At 43.5% G+C, this 20,667-nt stretch overlaps 3 protein-coding genes and 1 long non-coding RNA gene across 7 annotated transcripts in view; 2 read left to right on the top strand and 2 right to left on the bottom strand.

Moving 5' to 3' along the window:
* LIMS2 (LIM zinc finger domain containing 2) overlaps nucleotides 1-10,890 on the bottom strand; it is a 33,383-nt gene extending 22,493 nt beyond the window's left edge. Inside the window, exon 1 of one of the 3 annotated variants that reach the window (XM_080349516.1) lies at nucleotides 10,842-10,890. Coding sequence is in view for 1 of the 3 variants with exons in the window: in XM_080349515.1 (XP_080205641.1) it covers nucleotides 10,002-10,012 (11 nt within the window). In the remaining 2 variants the exon portion in view is untranslated. Of the gene's footprint in view, nucleotides 1-6,335; nucleotides 6,394-10,001; nucleotides 10,040-10,841 lie in introns of those variants that run through there. The other 2 variants (XM_080349515.1, XM_080349517.1) reach the window with 2 other exon arrangements.
* Nucleotides 10,891-11,745: 855 nt separating this feature from the next.
* On the top strand, nucleotides 11,746-12,616 carry SFT2D3 (SFT2 domain containing 3). The gene has a single exon (XM_080349519.1). The coding sequence runs from the start codon at nucleotides 11,823-11,825 to the stop codon at nucleotides 12,495-12,497; it is 675 nt and encodes a 224-aa protein (XP_080205645.1). The 5' UTR covers nucleotides 11,746-11,822; the 3' UTR covers nucleotides 12,498-12,616.
* A 62-nt stretch (nucleotides 12,617-12,678) lies between these two features.
* On the top strand, nucleotides 12,679-20,194 carry LOC308043434. Of its 2 annotated transcripts, none has more exons than XR_013922505.1 (3): nucleotides 12,679-12,875; nucleotides 15,624-15,858; nucleotides 20,040-20,194. It is a non-coding gene; the product is annotated as an uncharacterized lncRNA (long non-coding RNA). The 2 variants fall into 2 exon arrangements; XR_013922506.1 differs by lacking the exon at nucleotides 20,040-20,194 and adding an exon at nucleotides 16,381-16,496.
* Nucleotides 15,915-20,667, bottom strand: part of WDR33 (WD repeat domain 33) — a 69,800-nt gene continuing 65,047 nt past the window's right edge. The window contains exons 19-22 of the mRNA XM_080349514.1: nucleotides 20,240-20,406; nucleotides 20,017-20,109; nucleotides 19,030-19,215; nucleotides 15,915-16,537 (exon numbers count right to left, since the gene is read on the bottom strand). Of these exons, the coding sequence (XP_080205640.1) occupies nucleotides 16,305-16,537; nucleotides 19,030-19,215; nucleotides 20,017-20,109; nucleotides 20,240-20,406 (679 nt within the window). The 3' untranslated portion in view covers nucleotides 15,915-16,304. The remainder of the gene's footprint in view (nucleotides 16,538-19,029; nucleotides 19,216-20,016; nucleotides 20,110-20,239; nucleotides 20,407-20,667) is intronic.

A 20,667-nucleotide genomic window follows, 5' to 3' on the forward strand; every position in this document is an offset into this window, starting at 1 on the left:
TAGTATGTATACACACAGATGCCTAGGACAGAGAAAAGTAAAAAACCTAGAAAGCTGTCCCCTCTTGTGTAGTTCATAGATGCCAGTGTTAGCAACAGAACCAGTTTTACAAAATGTTCCTGAAAGGATGAATCAGTTTTGTAAACTGTCCCTGAAAGGATGTTCAAGCATATCGTGTTCGAGTATACTCTTATCTTAACAACCTAGCTTTATCTTGGCCTAAACACGCATAGAGTGAGGAGAAGTACATGCAGCATCTCCGGAGGTTGAGCAAGTCAGCAGTTATCTAGCTACAGAAGTAATACGCCTGTGCAGTGCCCAAAGGTGAAAGGGATAGAAGTGATGAAGACTACTTACTTCATCCTGAAGACCCCCTGAAAGACCACCAGAGGACACTGCACATGATCAAAATAGTTCCAAGATGTTGCAATCGATGTTGCAATCAATGTTGAGTAACCGTTACGTATCTTAATGAATATATGAACATGTATGTGAATGGACTGTATAAATACTGTGTAACTTAAACTGACCAGTGAAGCCAGCTTTGGGTGCGAACCTCTGGTTTCCCAGCACTGAAATAAAGCACCGCATATAACTACGCCTGTGGTTATGTGTCCTGATTGCTAACACCAGCAGCTAGAATAAAAATCAGAAATCTCCAGGAGAGTCCCCATAGCATAGCTGACAATTTGTGGACTAGACTTTATGATTCATTTCACAGACAATGACTCATTTAAAGAAAAAAGAAAGAGGAAGCATATCAGTTCATGAACTTCTGCTGAAAGAAGAGCCCTCAACTACCCTTATCATTCATCCAAAATCTCTTCACTGCAATTGACTTTTATCGGGACAACTTTCCCAAACTTATATAACTTGTTTAAGGTTATTATTAAACTTGTCATAGAATGTTTTTGAGAAAAAAAAGCCTCATTTGTCCAATGTATTATTTGATTTGTTGTGTATCTGATAAAACTATGTGCATAGTTTCACATTCTCAGCATTTCTCCTTCTACTTGCATTGAGTTTTCTGTTCATTCCCTATTTAAGTATTTTTTCAGCCAGCTAAATAAGAAATGAATACTGTTTCTCTCCACGTATCTTCCTCAACCACACAGCCCGCAAACTCTCAATGCAAGAAATACTTTTTATTCTTATTTACTACACAGGGACAACAAAAATTAAGAAAAACATGGCTCCCCATCACTCCCTGGCCTACCAGCAACAGCAATTTCCTATTAGTAGAAGCCAAGGGTTTAAAAAAAAAAGAAATTCCACTCCTTCACACATTAAGCTGAGAATAGAATGCAGCATCTGAATGGCTGGTCTGCCATATGGCTGGTCTGGTATTCATACAGAAAAAAAGTCCTACAACATCTCTACACAATTCAGTCCTTGTTTCCAGTAAACCACGACTGATTACTTAAAAAGACACATACTTATCATTGTTCACTCAGCCTGGGGAAACATCAACAACATAATGAAATGTAGAGGTTTTAAACAGATTATATTTCTTACACAGGAAAAACACCCTTTTATTATCAAGCATGTACCAGTTCACCCACAATGTCTATTGATAAATAACTTCTTATATTTAATCTTTCTCTTCTTCACTTCTATTATCTCAAAGAAGCTAAAATGGGATGTTTCTTTACCAGCACAGATAAGATAATCATTCCCAAATGTATTCATCAATTTATTATCATCAACTAGAAGCAACACTACTTTTGGATTACTCTCATTTGCCTAAAGAAAGGAGTTAAACTATCAGGACCAATCAGGAGGGAGAAACAAAAATTATCAGTAGCTCAGAAACTGTGGATAAAATACAAATAATTCAGGAGATAAAATTCCCCAACAGATTATAATTTTCAGCACTGTCATCTGCTGAGTAAAAGCAGGATAGGTAGCTTTATGCTTTCTTTGCTTCAGGAACTATGTTGTGAAAAATGTATTAAATTTATGTGACATTTCCCCCCTAAATCACTCTGGTAGCTGCAAAAATTATTTCTTTTGAATCTGCTTGGCCTCACTAAAAATGCTGCCAGCATATCGTTTCCATACAAGCATGGTCTGCCTTGTTGCGCACACGTGTCACCCCAGCAGTACACACACAGCCTGTCCCCTTCAGCACAGCACAGTGCCAGCCCCTGGGCGTTCTCATTCCCAGCATCACGTCCCTGTGGTCCCAGTTGTGCCCAGTTTCAGAGCAAGCTCCTTGCCCTGCTCCGCTCTGCCTGGACTTACTGATGGGCTTAAGCCCAATGCAGGACATTTGGAGAACTACCACTGTCAGCACTGCTGTGCCAGCACTGCCCAGATCACGTCTGCTAGGAGCCTCACACAGAACACCTAACAGCACAGGTTTAAAAAGACATCTCAGACAAATAAGCATGTTCCAAACACCAAGCTCCTGAGATCTAGCTGACATAGAAGGCAGATGAGAACTAACCTTGCTCTCCTATAAAACTATATTACAGTAGTACTGACTACTACAAACACACTGTCAAGAAAAGGGCATTCTTTCTGCATAGTGGACTAAGTACATAAGAGAGAGTTCTAAACTCTTATTTTTATCTTTAAATCAAGGCTTAAAAAAAAAATCTCGGTTGTGTTACAAACTCAAAAAAAAATTTTTAGACGTAATAATTGGAAATCATGGGAAAAAAAATATGGTGCCTTCACCTTCTTCCTGGAAGGCTCTTAGAGCTTACAATAAAACACAGGTAGCTGAAAGCAAACTACATTTTGACAATGCGAGGTGACTGTGTCTGTGCATTTATCTGTCCATCCTTCCTATCTTCAGTTCACACTCTGCTGTTTGTTTTACACTGCTGCTTTTTCAAAGCCTATTTTCTCTCCCCAGTCCCTTCTGTGCTTTTCAGTCTTCCTGGACAGCATCCTCTCCACTCAATGGCATCAACATTTTTTTTCTACCTTCTTACTCACCTCATCACTCAATTGTCATACATTCACACTCACAACTTTGTGTAAGAAAAACTGAAAATTTACCAACTAACAGCTGTAGGCTAAGGAGAAAACAGTGGGAAAAATAGGGTTCTAGTAAGAGAACCACTGCTCAAACCAATTGCTCGATTACACGTAAGCATCAGATCTGTCTCCTGCTAAGAAAAGACTGAAACTCAAAACTTCTGACTGCTAGAAAAAGAGTCTCCTCTCCGGCATGTTCACTGATCTCTCCAGTGACACAGACCTCAGATTCCATACTGCTGCTGCAGCTATTGATTCTCCCAAACTGCAAAAAAAACTAAGTTCTGTTTAATTCCTGTTAATTTCTTTCCTGCCCAAAATTAACTCCAATGAAAACTGAGAAGCAAATTTAAATTTTAATCTAAAGCACAGGAAAAGTAATGATCAAATCAAGCAATGGAATTACCTAGGCAGATCTAAAAAGCCTTGTTTTATGATTTCTAAATAATCTCAAGAAGCAGCTACACTCAAAGCTTCCATTTCTGCTGGACTGTAGTTATTTACAAAAACTAAAATCTACTAGCTTGCTCTTAATAGTGTAGGTGAAGAAACGGACTACTGAGCCCTAAAAATCAAGGAACAGGATAATTTAATCAACATTTTGAAAAATCACTGCACGTCACCATTTCTTTATTCCCATAGTGGCTAAATACTTCACCGTTAACACCACCAACACTGATGCTGGTTCTGAACAGTCCAGTCCAGTGCTTCCAAACGGGAAGGTCCTCCATTGTCACTTTCCTGTTATTGTTAAAAACTGAAAGCTTCCTTATCAGGAAAGTCCTCTCCTTTGTAATCTACTTGGAAACAAAAATAAACAGACTTCATCCCCTCTGGCTCTGTGCAGACAATTCCCGCTTTAAGTTAAAAAGCCCCCCCACCAAAACCAAACATCTATCAAATCTTGGAAAATGCTTCAACAATCCCGTTCCCTTCATCTCAGAGACATACCCACGTATCCCAGCTGCTGTGTCTGTCCTGCTGCTCAGGAGTGACCCTGTGCCACTGAGCCGATCCTGCCGGCGTTGATAAAGTTTGGAGGATGCCAGCCCCCGAAGTCGCAGGCCAGCCATGGCACCCAATGCCACTGTGAAGGGGAACGCAGAGAGACAACTGGAGCGAACTCTCACAACACCGATATTCAGTGAGTCACCTTCCTTTTGGGAGTTGCCTTTACATTTTGGAAGAGCTAAAGCAGGATGCATAGACTCCTGCTCGAGCATTGTTTCTTACAATTCATCTGCCATTCTGCTACAGTCTTAAAGATCAGACAACCTCTTTCCTGTATTCCACTAGCAATTACCTGTTTAAGCCAGCACACTATGAGTCCACATCAGCAACTCTTTCTGTTAGACTTGCATAATGTGGCTGTATAAATTTCATTAGTGAGATCAAAAAAAAAAAAAAAAAAGCCTGAGTCTTCACATAATTAAGCCACTTAATTCAAAAAGACTCTCTGATCAAAGCAACAGAGAAATACAGAAAAGCAAAACAGATTACTAGATCTCTTGACAACAAACACTTCAGTTTACTGTAGATCAGTGTCTGACCCTGGCATCTCTGAGATGGTTCCCTGCAGATGGCTGCATCACGCCATGTCTTAGGGATACTGCGAACAACAGAGCTCGTCCTTCCATGTGGGTAAAGCATATTCCAAGAAACAAAACCACAAAGACTTTCACTCTCCAGACACACTCCAGCCTGCAGCAGCGGCATGCAGAGGAGGGTCAGGAAGCAGGGAGAAGGAACATACTTGTCATTCCAGCCTCCAGAGCTCTCTGCTGGGAACTGAACAGGGCCTTGAGAGAGGAGTTTCCCCTTCCCACCATTCGCCCTCTCCACCCACCCCTGCAAGAAAGAGGATCACACATCACGAATGGCTTGGGACACATGGTGGGGGGTAGGAAGAATAAAGATTTGAGAATACAGAAGTCAGTTTTTAAGAGAACAAAGAGAAAGGAGTGGAGGATGGGAGCATCTGAGTCAGTGTCATTTGATCAGCATCACCACAAAAAACATCTCAAGAGTCATTACCAGCAAATTATTTTTTAGAAAATTATAGAAAAGGAGGATTTTTGTAGCATGAGAGTGAAATATATTCCATGACTACAGCTTGGCAAGCTATAGAGGGAAAAAGAAAAAAAACCAACAAAACCCACAAAAAACCCCCAGCAGTACAAACGATGACATTATAAGTAATAGATGAGTATTAACCAAAAGCAAAATCCCTTCTGTCCTTTAAAGAAAAACAAAAGGGTTTACTGGGACCCAGCAGAACAGGCACAAATAAAGAACATAAGTTCGAAACCACAAATTAGTAACCTCCAAATCTAAAATTCACCCCACAATCTGCCACTATCATTTCTTTCAGATTGCATGTGTGCTTTATCCGTTTCTACTTTACGACACAAATGGAACAGAAGAAGAAAAGTGTCCTCCATATTGGATGTTTTCACTGACCTTTTTAATTTTAGAGCAATAAAACACTTTAAAAATGTAGTATTAAATCACCCTTTTGCTTTTAGCACAAAGCAAACTATTACATCACCACATCATCTCCCTTAGCCTTAAGCAATGTGGCTAAAAATCTCCTTCTCTCTCAAACACCTAAGCTTTTGTCCTCCTGACTCATACGACATTTGACTGGTTTTCAAATCACCACTCTTCCACAGAAAAGTACGGATCTCTTCTTCGAAAGGGAAGAAGAGGCGACGGAAGGAAAAAAAACATCAAAACAATAACATCGTGTCTTCCCATCACTCAAATACAACTTGCTCACTCACTCATCTCTCGCTGCCTCGCACATAAAGAGTGAAAATGTTACGGGTTTGGTCTTCTTTCCCTCTTGACAGATCGTTTTTAAGAGACAGAATCGATGCCATAATCTTACAGCTGGTTACTTTCTGGGCCAAACTAGAGAAGAAAGAAGCTAGACTTCTTCTAGGCATTCACAAGTAGCTCTCCTCAGAGAAGCACATCTGTGTCCCCAGAACAGACTACTAAGGACCTTCCAACAAGTTAAAATTTGTCTAGAGAGCCTCCAAGAGCAGATTTAGATGGAAAGATAATAAGATTAAAACATATTTTTCAGCCCAGAAGAGTAGAAATGGCTGCTCATAGCTCAAAGAGATGAGGCATCTCTTAGTTTGATGCATGCACTTTCTCATCAGCACCAAGAACCTCTCTTAATACTATCGAACTTTATACTCCTTCCTCCTCTTTCAAACCATTTTACTTGCAGTTGCTTCATAAAACAGAACACACGCACAGCAGCAGCTCTCTACTGAATTAAAAAGCATCTACTCAAATGTTAGCCTAATTGAAAATAATATACTCTTATTTCTTACCTCAGCTGGATTAGGAACAATCAATAAGCGTATCTGCAAATGCAGCTGTTCTTCTTTTGTTGACTGCAGGAAGTACATAGGCGTATCCAGATCCCAAATAGACCAAGTATAGTGATAACAAAATTTTCTTACAAAAGTAATTCTGCCCTGAAACATGCATTTAAGGAACATTTTTCTTTGGGCTTTGTATTACATAGATTTCCAAAGGCAATATAAATCAGCACAAGCATTTTTTACCTTGATATTTTCTAATCAACAGCCCAGCAGTAAAGTCTTAAAATAAATTATCTTCAATTATGGATTATTTTCTACTTTGGGCATTTAACAATGTTTTGTTCACTGGTCATTCACTGATTTGCATTCTCAGGGTTAAGTCCATCACAAACAACGAAGAAAATAGGGCAAAACACAGTAACACCCGCCACCCCCTGACAATCCTCAAAAAAGCAAAAGTCAAAACAGAGAGATGGAACAAATATATCAAACACAAATTATAGAAGCAGTCTTCACTTATTGGTACTATGCTATGTTTCCAAAGGCACCAAAAATCACATAAAATTGCATTTCTCAGCATTGCAAAACATAGGCTGCTAAGAAACATACTATTTTTATATGTAATACATTATCTCTTATACAGACTTTGTTTCCAAATGTAGTTAAACAACATGTAATGTAATAAAACTGAAATACATATATCATTCTCATTTCTTTCTGTCCTATTATCTTTGGATCTTAGTTGGTAGAGATATGTTCAAATAAAGAGTGACTTTTTAAAGTGAACAGCATCCCTTTAAACCACAGGCTACTCTTGACACTGGGGACTATTAACAGCCACCTTCTTCCAGTCAAGACACAGAGATATAAAATAGCTCAGCCAAGACATGGCAGTCAGAATTGTTATTTGCAAATTCCAATGATCTACTTATGAGTTTTCTCTAACAAAACACAATACTCACACTGTAACAATGTAACCTGTGATACATGTCCTATTTGAATGTAATTTCTAAATATTGATAAATTTTTAGTAATTTTCTACTTTGAATAAATAGAAGTGCACATCTAGCTTTGCATTTTTGGGAATTATATTTTTCCCTAATGTTAAAAATCAGTCAAATAAATCATGTAACTACTTAAATTCACAAGACACCAACTGCAGCTAAATGGAACAGAACACTTAAAAGGAAAATTGAGTTATTTTTTGCCTATCTTAATTACTAATAAGGCATCAGTAATCACAGTACCTAAAAGCGAGCCCTTTTCTATTTGACAAGAAAGGTGAAGCGACAAAGAGCAATGTATCAGCATGGCATGTTCTCCAGTCTTCCTTACTTTTAACACACCGTAACAAAGCAAAACCACTCCCTTCCCGGTGTCAACAGTTTCAAGACCAGAGGCACATTTATGACAAGCTCCTGGCCCTGGAAGCTTCTAAGGTTCATTATTGTGGGGATGCTCCAGCTGTGAAACAGTTCATCTCCTTCTCGAACCCAAAACCCCTGAATCTCAAAACTGAAGAACATTTGATTACATAATGTCTAAAGATTTTAAGAATGACCATGTAACAAACATTGAACATCTGGCCACAGTTAGCAGAGGGACCTGTAAGTGGATCTAAGGAAGTTTGTTCTTGATGCTGAATTCTTTTTAATGACTTAAGAGTCTTGTCCCAGCCTGAAAACACCACTAAACATGGTGCTGTCAAATAGCCTCAGTCATACAGGGTGATGAGCAGGACAGTGTTTCACAGATGCTGAACTGTATGGGTTTTGTTTTCCTGGGAAACTGCTACCCAAAATGGATTATAATACTACTAAGGAAAAAGTCAGCTGAATTACAGCTATGAGAAACATATCTAGTAGAACAGATAACCACTCCTAGGAAGGACAGCAGACAGAAATTTACAAATTTTCATAGCTGACAAACTTTCCAGGACAAACATTTCTGAAAACATTAAATAACGCTGGCATTCACCTATCAAAAGCTAAAGCCAAGGCCTGATCATTTAATAACAACCCTTTGAAATACATCTGAAGACAAAGAGACAGAAATCCTGCATTACTTCGAAGAACTGCACACGCTGCAGTGTCTCAATTACCTCAGAAGTCTCTACAAAACCTCATGCTTCATGTCAGAGCTTCTCAGTCAATATAGTGCTGTACCTTACCAAGCAGCTTTCTGAGGAAGCACGGGAAAGAAGACAACAAGGATCATTGTCCACAGTTATTTCCCACTGTCCTCTGCAGCTGAGTGATTTCACCTGAGGTCAACATGTGATTCTAAACAATAGTACACCACAATCCACTAAAATGAAATCAGCTGTGTTCTTACAGCTGCAGCTCTTCCCAGGTCCTCCCCATCTTGTCCCCATTTAGGAGCTGTACGGTACCCACGACCTGTGAACATTTAAGGCTCTTGAGTCTTCCTCTAGTTGTAAGGAAATGAATGTAATCTTGTAAATACGCACCTACTTCACATATCACAAGAACAAAAAAGGGACCATTAAGACAGAAAAGACAACGTAATCAAAAGACAAGAGGCAAAACCCAGAAGTGTTTGAGCATGTACAACTACCCATCAACATAAATTTGTCATCACAGAGGGAAAAATAACTGTCACCCAAATCATAGATAAGAATATAACTATTATTCAGCATGTTTTCATACCTAACAACCCATCAAATGTGATCTCCACTGAATAATCATAAGATGTATAATTCAAACATCAAGGCCTTACATGAAAGAAAAATTAATACTTATACACAAACTACTGCTGATCTATGAAGAGCAATGTTTCAGGATTACAGTAATGACAGCAAGATCCAGGATGACTATCCCAAAAAAGGCACTCTACTAATTTTAATATTATTTCTCCACTCTTTTCATCTTTGAGACATTTTACAAAACCAAGCTTATTTTCACCAACTCCTTTATAAGGCCTAGGTTTTATTTTACAGCTGGGCAAACGAAGTGATTGGAGACACTAACGCATTTGTGCAAACCCTCCGAAGATGCCAATAAATGCTCTCCCGACTGCTTTTCTCATTTACATCTGTCAATTAGCTGGCTTCACAGAGTTTTCCTGTGTCAGACAGCGTAGGAGGAGAATCAAGACCCACATTTAAACAGCTCTTGGAACGTGTAACTCCAAGACCAGCCCGAAGAAGAGGAGAGTGAATGCGTGGACAGAGGGGCAGTGTTTAGCTCAGCCAGCAGGGCCCGAAGCGCGGGGCGGTGTGGGACACAGCGGGAACGGGTTGTCAGCGCCTGAGCTGCAGCACCCGGCTGCAGGGAGCTCGGCTGCGGGGCAGACACTGCTCACACCCACCGCTGCTCCTTCCCAACCCTGTTCCTGCTCTCCGCACCGCCCTTCGCTGTGTAAGGCACAGCGGAGCAGCCTTTGCTCTTCCAAGAGGTCAAGTTTCGGGCTCCACCAGGGCACAGCGGCAGCTGTTCTCCCCCAGCCCGAACGCGCCCCGCTCCCGAACCTCTCCGGGGAAACGTCCTCTCCCCCGACCGCCTCCCATCGGGCGCATCCCGGGCAAACAGAAGCTGTTCCCAACCCTTCCCCGCAGAGCCAGTGAAGGTAGGGACAGCCCACCGGGGCCAGGCGGCGGGACCGACCTTCGCCCGCCGGCCGGGCTCCCCGGGCCTCGCTCCCCGCTCTTACCTGCCCGTCATGGCGGCGCCGTGCCGGGCCGTGCCGGAGGGGCCGTGCCGGAGGGACACGCGGCTCGGCACAGCGACTGCGGGCCCGCCGGGCAGCGCAAACCCCGCCCCGGCCCGCCGGCCCGGGCCCCCTGGGCGTGGGCGGGAGCCGCGGCCCCCGATGACTCAGGGCAGCCCCCCCAGCCCCGCGCATACTTTTCCTATAAAGGGAAAGAAATACGGAGTAACGAAGCGGCGGAGCCTCCTGCCGGCCCCCGAGCACGGCTGCTGCCTCTGCCCCGTTGCCGGGGGCTGCTTTGCCCCACCTGGTAGCAAACACTTCGGTTGCTACTACGAGCCTTGGAGGGAAAAGAGAAACGCCGAGGGTGCAGTTCTATTACGAAGCTGGTACCTGGTATACAGTTCTATTTGACATAAACCTCATTGATGTAATATCTTTCAGCAAACGAGGAAGCCGCGCCAGGCTGGAGCAGCCGCTGCTCATACCCAGGGCGAGGGGAACACACCTTCCCAGCGTGTTTTACCCTCAGGGCAGCAGAAGACACATCTGGAAGGCCATCTGCTAGAAAGCAGTTGGATGGCATCCTTTGCTGCCAAAAGGAAGAGGGATTGCGCTCCCTAACAAGGACCCCTCCAAGCATGACATTTTTAATAACATCTAATCCCTTCTTGCCCATCATCCAACTTTGTGCTGAGCACTTAAAGAGTTTTATGTTCTCTGACATGTACCATAATGTATCAATGCTAAAATGAGGCACCAAATGGAACAGGGAGCTTCTGCCCAAAAGCTGTTTCAAACTTTCTTTACATCCCGTAACGTAGCAAGCATGATGTGACTCACCATTGCTACGGACACTGCGGCAAGCTTTGGGACTGATGATGGAAACTCTGTGCTCTCTGTGTTTCATGTTGTCCAAACATCTTGTTTTCAGTTCTGCAGTAAACATTTAGAATAATACAGGTCAAATAAGCATTCGCTGTTTTTAATTAGTTATTTAAACTAGGGCGAAGAACTCAGATGATCTTATTTTGGTTTAATGGTTGGTTGGGAACGAGTAATGGGTCATCTTATTAACACAGTGAACAATTTAGCAGATTTGACTGAGTACACAGTAATAAACAGACAAGCTCCCAGTCATTCTCTACATCTCTGGTCTCCCCTGTTGTAATGGTTTCTGGGTGCCAACATATAATGTCTCTTCTCTTGCAGCTCTCCTTTAGAGAAGCAGAGATCCCTTGGATCGTGTGAGGAGACTGCAGGTGCTGGCTGGGGCCCAGGGCTGCCCTCGGCGGCTCCAGCCGGTGGGCCGTCACCCGGCAGTGTCCCGTGGGGCCACCTGGCAGCTGTATCGATCTCAAACACCATCCTTCTCTCACCAATCTACATTTTGACTATGACACCATCCTCCTTCCAGCTGTTGAAGCCGCAAACCATCACCGCCCGCAGCCGCCGAGCGCTCCGTCACCTCACAAGGCGCAGCTGGCGCGGGCTCGCCCCGCAGCGCCGACACAACCCACACAGGTCGCTCATGGCGCCTCTCGCCTGACGGGCTTCCCCGCTCCTTTTGTCGGGCAAATCTGCCTTTTCTTTAAAACTGCGAGCAGGCGACAAGAAGCGGTCACAGACCCCCAACCTGCGGGGAACCGAGCGAAGCGGATCGGCCCGACCCGTCCCGCCTCAGCGCCGGGCGCACGCGCACCGCCCCCGCGAGGGCGGGCCCGCCGGAGATGGCCGGTAACCCGGATGTAGCTACTCCGCAAGATGGCGGCGGCGAGGGCGGGTGGCGCCTTGTAGCCCCTGCCAGCGGCCCCCGGCCCAGCCATGGCGGACCTGGGCCGGCAGCTGCAGGAGTACCTGGCGCAGTCCAAGGCCGCTGCCGCCGCCGGCTCCAGCGCCACCCCCGCGCCGCCGCCCGCCGGCTGCTCGCAGGAGGAAGCGGCGAGCGGCGGCGGCCTGGGGGCCTGGCTGGGCCCGCTGAACCCCTTCCCGCCGGGCCGCGGCTCCTCCCAGGCGGCGGCGGCCGCTCCCGGGTCGGGCTGGCCGTGGGCGGCCGAGCCGGACCCCTGCCTGCCGGGTCTGTCGCGCTGGCAGCGGCTGGTGGGGAGCGGGCTGTGCCTGCTGCTGGCCGCGCTCTGCTTCGGGCTTGCCGCGCTGTACGCGCCGCTGCTGCTGCTCCGCGCCCGCAAGTTCGCGCTGCTCTGGTCCCTGGGCTCGCTGTGCGCCCTGGGCGCCGCCGCGCTGCTGCGGGGACCCGCCCGCCTGCTGCGGGAGCCCAGCCGCGGCAGCCTGGTGTACGTGGGCGCGCTGGGCGGCACGCTGTACGCGGCGCTGGGGCTGCGCAGCGGCGTCCTGACCGCGCTGGGCGCCGCCGTGCAGCTGGGCGCCGCCGCCGCCGCGCTGCTGGCCGCGCTGCCCGGGGGTGCCGCCGGCCTGCGCCGCCTGGGCGGGCTCCTGAGCGCCGCGCTGCGCCGCCGCGGCAAAGCGCTGCCCGTGTGACGGGAGGACCGCCCGCAGCCCGGCGGGACGCGGACAAAGGGACTGACACATTCGGGCTGGCGCGGGGCGCGAAGACGCTTCTCCGAGACGGGGATGGGGACGGCGCCGTCTGACGCCGCTTCGCCTCGGTCCTGCTTGAGCAAGAGGAGCAGCGGCCGCGGCAGCAGTGACTGACCGGGCTGTGCGGTGCTCGGTGCGCGCCCCGGCGCGGGGCTTTGCCTCACTGCACAGTCAATGTGTGTCCCTGGTGCCGCAGCCTGACTCAAACCGAGCTTCAAACCAGCTGCCTGCTTCAAACCGTGAGTGAGACGACGGAGCCGATGGAACGTTCATTATTGACTTGCCCGGGACGGGAGAAGCAAGTGCCTGACAGCTGAGGTGCGTAGAGCTGACTGGTTTTCAAGCACGGAGACAATTCAGCGAAATCTGATCAAGTGTCGGGGTGAACGTTCCAAATAGTTAATTGCTATTAACTCATTCCTGTGCCAGCCCCTACACTGAACACGTACTGTGCAGTGCAGTCATCAGCCATCCCAGACCGGTGGTGAAAATGAATACTATGTCCACTGAACTGTATTTCTCTCTAAAAAGAAAAAAAAAAAATCTTTAAAATACCATCTAGTAAGTGAAACAAACTTTCCTGGGGCTGTGGGTCACAAAGACTACCCCTAACTTAAGGGATGCCCTTCTGCATGACGATGATAGGGTGAAAGGTGCTTATCTTAGTGAAAAGCCTTGGCCTTTGCAGGTATTGCTGCCTTACAGCTGCTGTAAGGTAGCAAATACTTGGGCTCTATAATGGTAGCTTCAGCTACTTTTTTTTATATATGTAGATACCTTTTTTTTTTTTTACTCTGTCAGCTTGGGCAGGACTTGCTTCCTTGCCACAGTATGACCTTCAAAATGGATTTTTCTGGAGCCTGTTTCAGTTAGCACAGCCCTGTTTCAATGCAGAACCTCAGGAGCCTTAGGAAGGTGCTGAATTCAGTCCCTGCTGAGAGGCTGGTGCTTCCATTTGGGCTGTGCAGAGGAACAGGGCTCAGGCCCAGGCTGCTCAGAGCCTGTGGGCATCTCACCGAGCATACATGCCTCATACACAACATAAAGCCAAACACTGCACTATGTACCTGCTGTCACTACTTTGGGTTTAGCGTATTCACCTAATACTTGCTCCAAATTAAACTGAAATTCTTCAGTGGGGGTACTCAGATATACATAGATTGCTTTAATAAAACCATTTATGTACCAAATGTCAGTAGAGACATTCCACTAATGGTCACCTTGTTTTCCTTAAAAAAGTGGATCAGGGCTACCTGAATAGCATTAAATTAGTTCTCTCATTTTTACAGCTTCTAAGGTGTAGTATATAAAATTAATTTTATTCCTAACAGCAGTATCAAATCTTAGACAGGTAGCGCTTAAAACCAGCAGGCGGAGCACAAGGATTCTTCATGCAGCACTGGTAAAAGAACTTGACCTGAAGAGTATATATATATATATATATATATATATGTTCCCATTAAGAAATTTAATCAATTTTCCAGTAATAGTGGGTCATGGGATCACAGACTAGGAAGCTGCTTCTGTCTCTCCTGCTGTGCTGTCACTTACTAGGATTTTATACAAAAGCGAGCTAATTATCTGATGTTCTTATGACTTTCTGTGCATATTCCATGATTGTGGAATATTTCAAAACTTAATTTAAAAAAAGCCACCATCCCTTGATGAAGAACATTGCTTACCAGCAAGTAGCATAGTGGTTTAAGGAGTTAACCAACCATCAGAAGCAAATTCCCTTTTTGTCTAGATACAGAAAGCTAGGTTTCCCATTAGGTGCATTCTAACTTGTTTTGGTAGAGGACTAAAGCTCATCGCATATTCTAACTACTAGTCAAAAGTCACTTTCAGCCCCTTAAAATATAGAGGACTTGCTTTTTGTTTTTTAAAATAGGCACGCTTTCCCTTTTGCTGATGATTAAACCATTGCTTTTATCATTAAAACTTGAGGATAGATGGTAACTCCCAGGCGTATACCAAAAGCGATCCAAGCCCTTCTTCAGATAGAGGTGAACAGCAATTTTTTTTTCCTCTCAAAGGAAAAACTGTGTCATATCCGGTGCATCTCAGCTATTTCCCAGTTAATTCCTTTAAGACCATTCCATCTTTCTAGAGCCCCATAACAAGGACTTTATAGGCTAAATGATCAGAGTTAATTACTATAATTTTCAAATTACAAATTAAAAACTAAGGAAAAAAAACCCCTTCTACTTGTGACTGACTGAACCAAGAGACCAGCAGTTAAGCATCGATGCTTTCTCTCTTTAAAGAAGTCATCAGGACTTAAGCCAGACTTTACTGAGTCTGACTGCATGAGAAGTCAGATAAAACAGCTGCTGTGTGTCCCTCTGTTTTTGCAGTAGCCTTGTCAGCTACAGAACTACGCTGCCATATTATCCTGAATATTATAACATGAAATTCAAAGTGCGTGGGAGGGAAGGCTGGTAGCGATATTTTTTATTATACAGTCTATTCTATTCTTCTAATGTAGGACCTTCCTTAGAGCTGGCTTTAGAATATGTACTTACATGATAAAATTTTCATGGAGGCTTTAGGTATTAAAAGAGCCTTTTGATAACCTGGTGCCTGGAGATAATTAATATGAATGATTCATGGGGAAAACAGAAACTCACGCTTGGTAAGCAGCTTTATTATGAAACATGGGAAATGGGAATAACCCCTCCCCTCCTCATTTCCCTCCCCTAGTAAAACTAGGAAACAATATCCTAAAGGAAAAGATACTTAAAAAAAAAAATTTAAGATGAAAGTGATCAACTATCAAGGTTTGAACTTAAGCATCTGAACACAGCAGACTCTACTGAACACCCGCATCTTTAAGCAATGCCATTGTAAAACATATGCATCTGTATTAATCAAGCTGCTAAACTTCTTTCTTCCTCAATTTCTATAAAGAGATGCTGTTCTGAACAAAAAATATTTGACTCACCCAGGTGAAGCGTAGAATGACACTAATTGTCATGATGTGTGTTTTGCCAGCGGTCCTGATTATACTCGCACTATGTCTATGACAGCTTTTTCTAAACGATGTTCCACGCTTTTCTCTTTCAGGATGGTAGACTAGCAAGCAGCGGGGATTTCCTGTGTTTTGGAATTTTAACATCAGCACCACTTGTAATCTCTAGACAGCTGTGGCTAAAGGCAAAAATGAAAGTTCTCTACATGATAAACCAAAACACTAGGAGTCAGCTATGAGTATTTTAAACGGCTGAGATTGCAGGAGGTAGTTCTGTTGCTTCATCTGATACACAAGTTTGCCTAAAGACACCCTTCTTTGTAGTAATAGGTGAGTAAAGAATCACACACCGTGTTGATTTTTGTTAATTTTTGCGCAAATTACATTCTGTATTCATACAAAAACAACGTAACTTCTGACAAACTGTACATATAGAAACAAGTTTCTGTCTGGAGGTGAACTGAAATGTGTGGAGGTGTTCCATGTCTCACAACACTTAAAAAAATTCCAGCTCTTCACAAAACAAAGTAGGTAGAAGGTGGTGAAGGAAAACGGGAGCAGAGAGCACAAAACAGAAAGCTAGCTACAATACTGCAGCTAGGACCAGTTGATAGATCTAGGAAAAGACCCTCATTAGGAAATAATGCACATTCAGTTATCCCAGTTAAGAATCCAGGTTTGCGGTGTTGCAGGGTTACTTTATGAGTCCAGAGTAGCAGTCTATTTATTTAAATATTGTCCAGCAAGGACTGGGTGTGACCCAGTCAAAGCCTCTTCTATCGGCCTCTTCCGCTGCCCCTGGATGCTCCTCTTCTTGACTGACCAGAGTTCATGTTATTTCCTCTTCCCCAGTTGCTTCCACTCCTCCCTCCTCGAGAAGGGTTATTGCCTCCTGCGGGGCCTCCGCCAAAACCTTCGTCCCTGTGGAATCCATCATGATGGTCTCCATCTAAAGAACTTGACCTCCCGGACTTTGGCGCTCTCTGTGAGGGTCCTGAATTTCCTCGCCCTAAAAATGAAGCACAGTCAGTTACTGACATTGAAATCTAAGTTGTGCCTCTTCTTAGACATCCCATATATTTAGCTAGTTCTTCTGCGGCACAATCATTCACAGAACAAATATAGCTGAGACCTGTGATTTTATGCCTCCTCCCTTTATAGGATTTTTCTTACATAGTGTCTCCATTACAGTCCAGAAGATGGACAGCAATCCAGCAGTTCCTTGGGAATTAAAGGAGATTATATCTGGTGCAATCACCAGTCACTTAAATGAAGTAAATCAGAACAGTGACAGTCACAGTGTCCTCAAAACTACCAGGCAGTTTCGTATGCCATAACACCATCTGTGGTTCTCTGGATATTGCAAAATACTTTTTTTCCCAAACAAAGACATTGCACTGATGGATCAGTTGAGGCTTGTGCCGAAGACAATGAGTAACATTACTGTTTTGTTCCATTTTTGGCTAGAAATAATGGGAAAACGCTCCATTTTACTACTAACCAGGAACAGAAACTACATGAGCTCGTACTGCCAGGAACAGGATTTTCTGCTTCTCACAGATCTTTTTAGTAGTGATATGTGAATTAACCTAAATAAACCTGAAGTCATTAGCTCAAAATAACAAGCAGTATTTTGAAAAAAATTCATGGTCAGAGTGCTTTCTGGACACGTGTTACAGCTCCATTAGGATAATTTTTGCCCCACTTCAGAAAGAGTGATTTTTTTGTTGACTCTGCTTGGTTCTGTGTAAAATAGAAGCCAAATTCTTCCACGGAGTTTATAATTAATGAAGTTTTAATCTTCAAATGACTTTGCCAATACAAGTGAAGGTGGCAGAGCCCATATATGAAAAAAGTATTGTTTTGTTTCTCAGGCTTTCTGCCATGGTTCTGAATTTTCTTTGGTACTTCAAGGAGTTGTTGAGGTACAAGAGGTATGGTAGTTAACAATTGTTTTGAATTCATTAAAGAAACTGATAAAGTTATCACAAATTATTATTGAAGCTGCAGAAGGAATCCTTGCAGATTTGATAAGGTGCTGGCTAAATGAGAAACAGTACATTTTTCAAAAGGAAAAATATTGATAGAGGGAGTTTACCAGCAGACTTAATGAAATAATCTGTGAACAAATGATAAAACCTGCTGTTAACACAGCACTGGAAATACAGTCCACAAAGAGAAGGACTGACATACACTTAAAACTAAATGAGCTTCAGAACAACAATAAGAGAAGTGGAATTACATTCAGTGGCATCAAGGACAAAGCTGTGCAGTAGAGGTCTAACAACTAAAAATTCCATTGTACGGTGGCAGCTCAGCATTTGGAAGCCACTAAGAAGGATCTCTCTTGCTGGTCACTACCTAGCAGTGGGTGACCAATATGAGGACATTAAAATAAAGAACATTTGAAAAAAAAGACAATGGTAATCCTGAGATTTACAAGAAGAGAAAGGATGAAGAACTGGCGCAAGGCTGGTGGGATGATTGTGGACATTGCGTACACAGTAACAGGCTCTGAACCAGCTACTAGGACAAGAAGAATGTATTTTGTGGGTTACAGCAGCACTGACAGGGCCGTGCAGCTGTTTGGTACTTAGCTGAAGAGGAGCTATTAGGAAAGAATGGAGAAAACAGAACAAAACCCAAGTGAACTGTGTTAAACCACATCTTAAGGAGTGTGTGCAATTCCTAGTTACCCCAGTTAATTCACAAAAGGATAAATAAAAACTGAAAATAGTATATACACAGTAATAAAGATAGTAAAAGATGCAGAATAATTTCCCAGAGAGATCAACTGAACAGATCAGAGCTGACTTGGAAAAGAGCTGGTTGAGGTTGGAAATGGTACGTGTTTGATGCAGTCAGAGGTGGCATTCAGCAATAATACGCATCAACGTTCAACTGTTGCAATTAAAACACAAGACGTTTTTGAATGAAATTAGTGAATGACAGGCTTAAAGCAAGAGAAAAACATTTTCCTTTTTTTCAAAGCATAGTCTACTGCAATTAAGTTTTAGAGCTCTGTCCACAGATGTTGTCTATGTCAAAGTTATAATGATTCTTAAAGCAATTAGAGAAGCACAAAAAGGTAATGGTCAAAAGCCATTAAATACAAAAGTAATATTTCAGTAAGTCACTGAACTACTTTTGAGTTAAAGGATGCTAGCACAAGTATGAATATTAACAAACAACTATTCTGAAAAAAAAGGCACTCTTAAGAGTTTTGCAACTGGAATAGCAGGGAGGCAAAAACTAACTGCTTTTGAAGAGGGCATTAAAGAAGAGGAATATATGATGCTGGAGAGAAGATTTGGATTTGATGTCCCAGAAGGTCCCTCTGTTCGATGTTCCTGTAAGACTGGTCTTCAGCTTCACAGGTGATAAGATCAAATATTTACCTGTTCAGCTGTATCCCCTCTGAATAGATAAGGAATGCTGGATAAGCCTACTGCTGAAAAACATGCTGGTGTCACAAAGTTTTCCATACAAGGAGTTTTTTACCTTTGCTCCTCTCCTCTGGAGGTCCACCTGGAGCATCCATTTCTCTGTGGTCAGAGGTCCCTGGTCCGTCATGCCAGGGCCGTTTACGTGGTGGCAGCGAGGCCATGTCCATGCCCTGGAGCGAAGAAGAACGTTCTCTGTTAGCTGGAGAATGCCTGTCATGAGGAGGGTGATCTGGACGAGGACCTGAGCGTGAAGAGAAAATAAACAGCATAATAAGTAATGTTCATCTGATGTTTTTTACTCCTTTTTGGAGGCAGTCACTTAAATCTACATTCTTTCCACACTATGGCACACAATTTCAAGTTAAAAGTGCATAAAGCTTCCTCCCCATCCCAACAGCCAAACAAACAAACATGAGGTGAGTAAGTTGTAAGAAACCTAAAGGTAAAACAGGTTTAAAAGATGATTGAAAAGAAGTGGCAGATCTAAAGTGTTCTTTTCAGTATAAAACATTTTCATATATTTTAGAGACAATCACATGTTCATTTATTCATGTCATTTTTGCTCATTTTTTCCATGACACTCAAAACCTCAATTTTGCTGTTAGTAACACAAATGCAAATACCAATAAGCTGTCAGATACTGTAGCTGAAAATGTTGGTTTTGCAAGCAATACGGACTACTATTGGCATTAGCATATCTCTCAAAAAAACCTCCACAAGGTAACTTCAGCCATCCGCAGGTGACAACAACAGGCAGTTCTGGACTGTCCAAGAATTCAGCTTAAAAGTCAAGACTTAGTGGCCACAATCATTTTTTGTTGAGTGAGACAGCCATATTTAGAGCCAATTCAATTCTGCATAGTTAATCTTTTCCTAAATTTAGAAGTCCAAAGAACTACGTTTTGCTTTTCTTGTGGTAAAAGACTAGTAATGAGCATATGAGGTACAAGAAAAAGAGGTGATTTAAAAAAAAAAAAAAGGTAAGCGGTTATATTGTAGAAATCTAGTTATTGTTTAAAACAAGCTTCACCAAGTTCTTTACCTGGTTCTCTGTTTCCATCCCAGGATTCTGGCTTCCGCCCACCTTCAAAGCATGGAAATTCATCTGGAGTAGGAAGCAAACCCTTCCGGCCTCCTGAGCAGTAAGAGATGCAGGGGACAGGAGTGAGAAGAGACATTGTCTTCATCAAAATACCCTAATTTGCCCAAGAAATGTCTTTGCTTGCTTATTCTTGCATTTCAGCGTGGCAGAACGTTCCCCTCACCTCTAGAAGCACCACGACCTCGGCCCCGAACACCGTGGTCCCTTCCTCTTGAGTTTTCATCTGGGGAGTCAAAAGTGTCATCTGGCCCAAAATCTTCTGGGCCAGGAAAGCCGTCTCTGCCCCTGGGCCCCCGGCCCTCGTGTCTCGAGGGGCCTCCTCTTCTGAAGCTACAAGAAAGAACACGGTACAAATACAGTTTTTAGGCAGCATTTAGATTGATAAACTCACCAGCTTCACTTAATCGACTCATTTCTGAACTGTTTACTTAAAGCTACAGCACATACAGTTACTAGAATAGGATTTGTAGGTGGAAAAGTGCTCATTTTCTGCCTTGGAGCACTTTGTTTATTCATTTTTATAGTTTTCCTTCTGTTGATTGTGTTGGTTTTTCGTACAAGAAAAATATTGTCAAATATCCTGCGTTCACT

This window comes from Nesoenas mayeri (genome assembly GCF_963082525.1).
Source record: "Nesoenas mayeri genome assembly, chromosome: 9".
Taxonomy (NCBI): Eukaryota; Metazoa; Chordata; class Aves; order Columbiformes; family Columbidae; genus Nesoenas; species Nesoenas mayeri.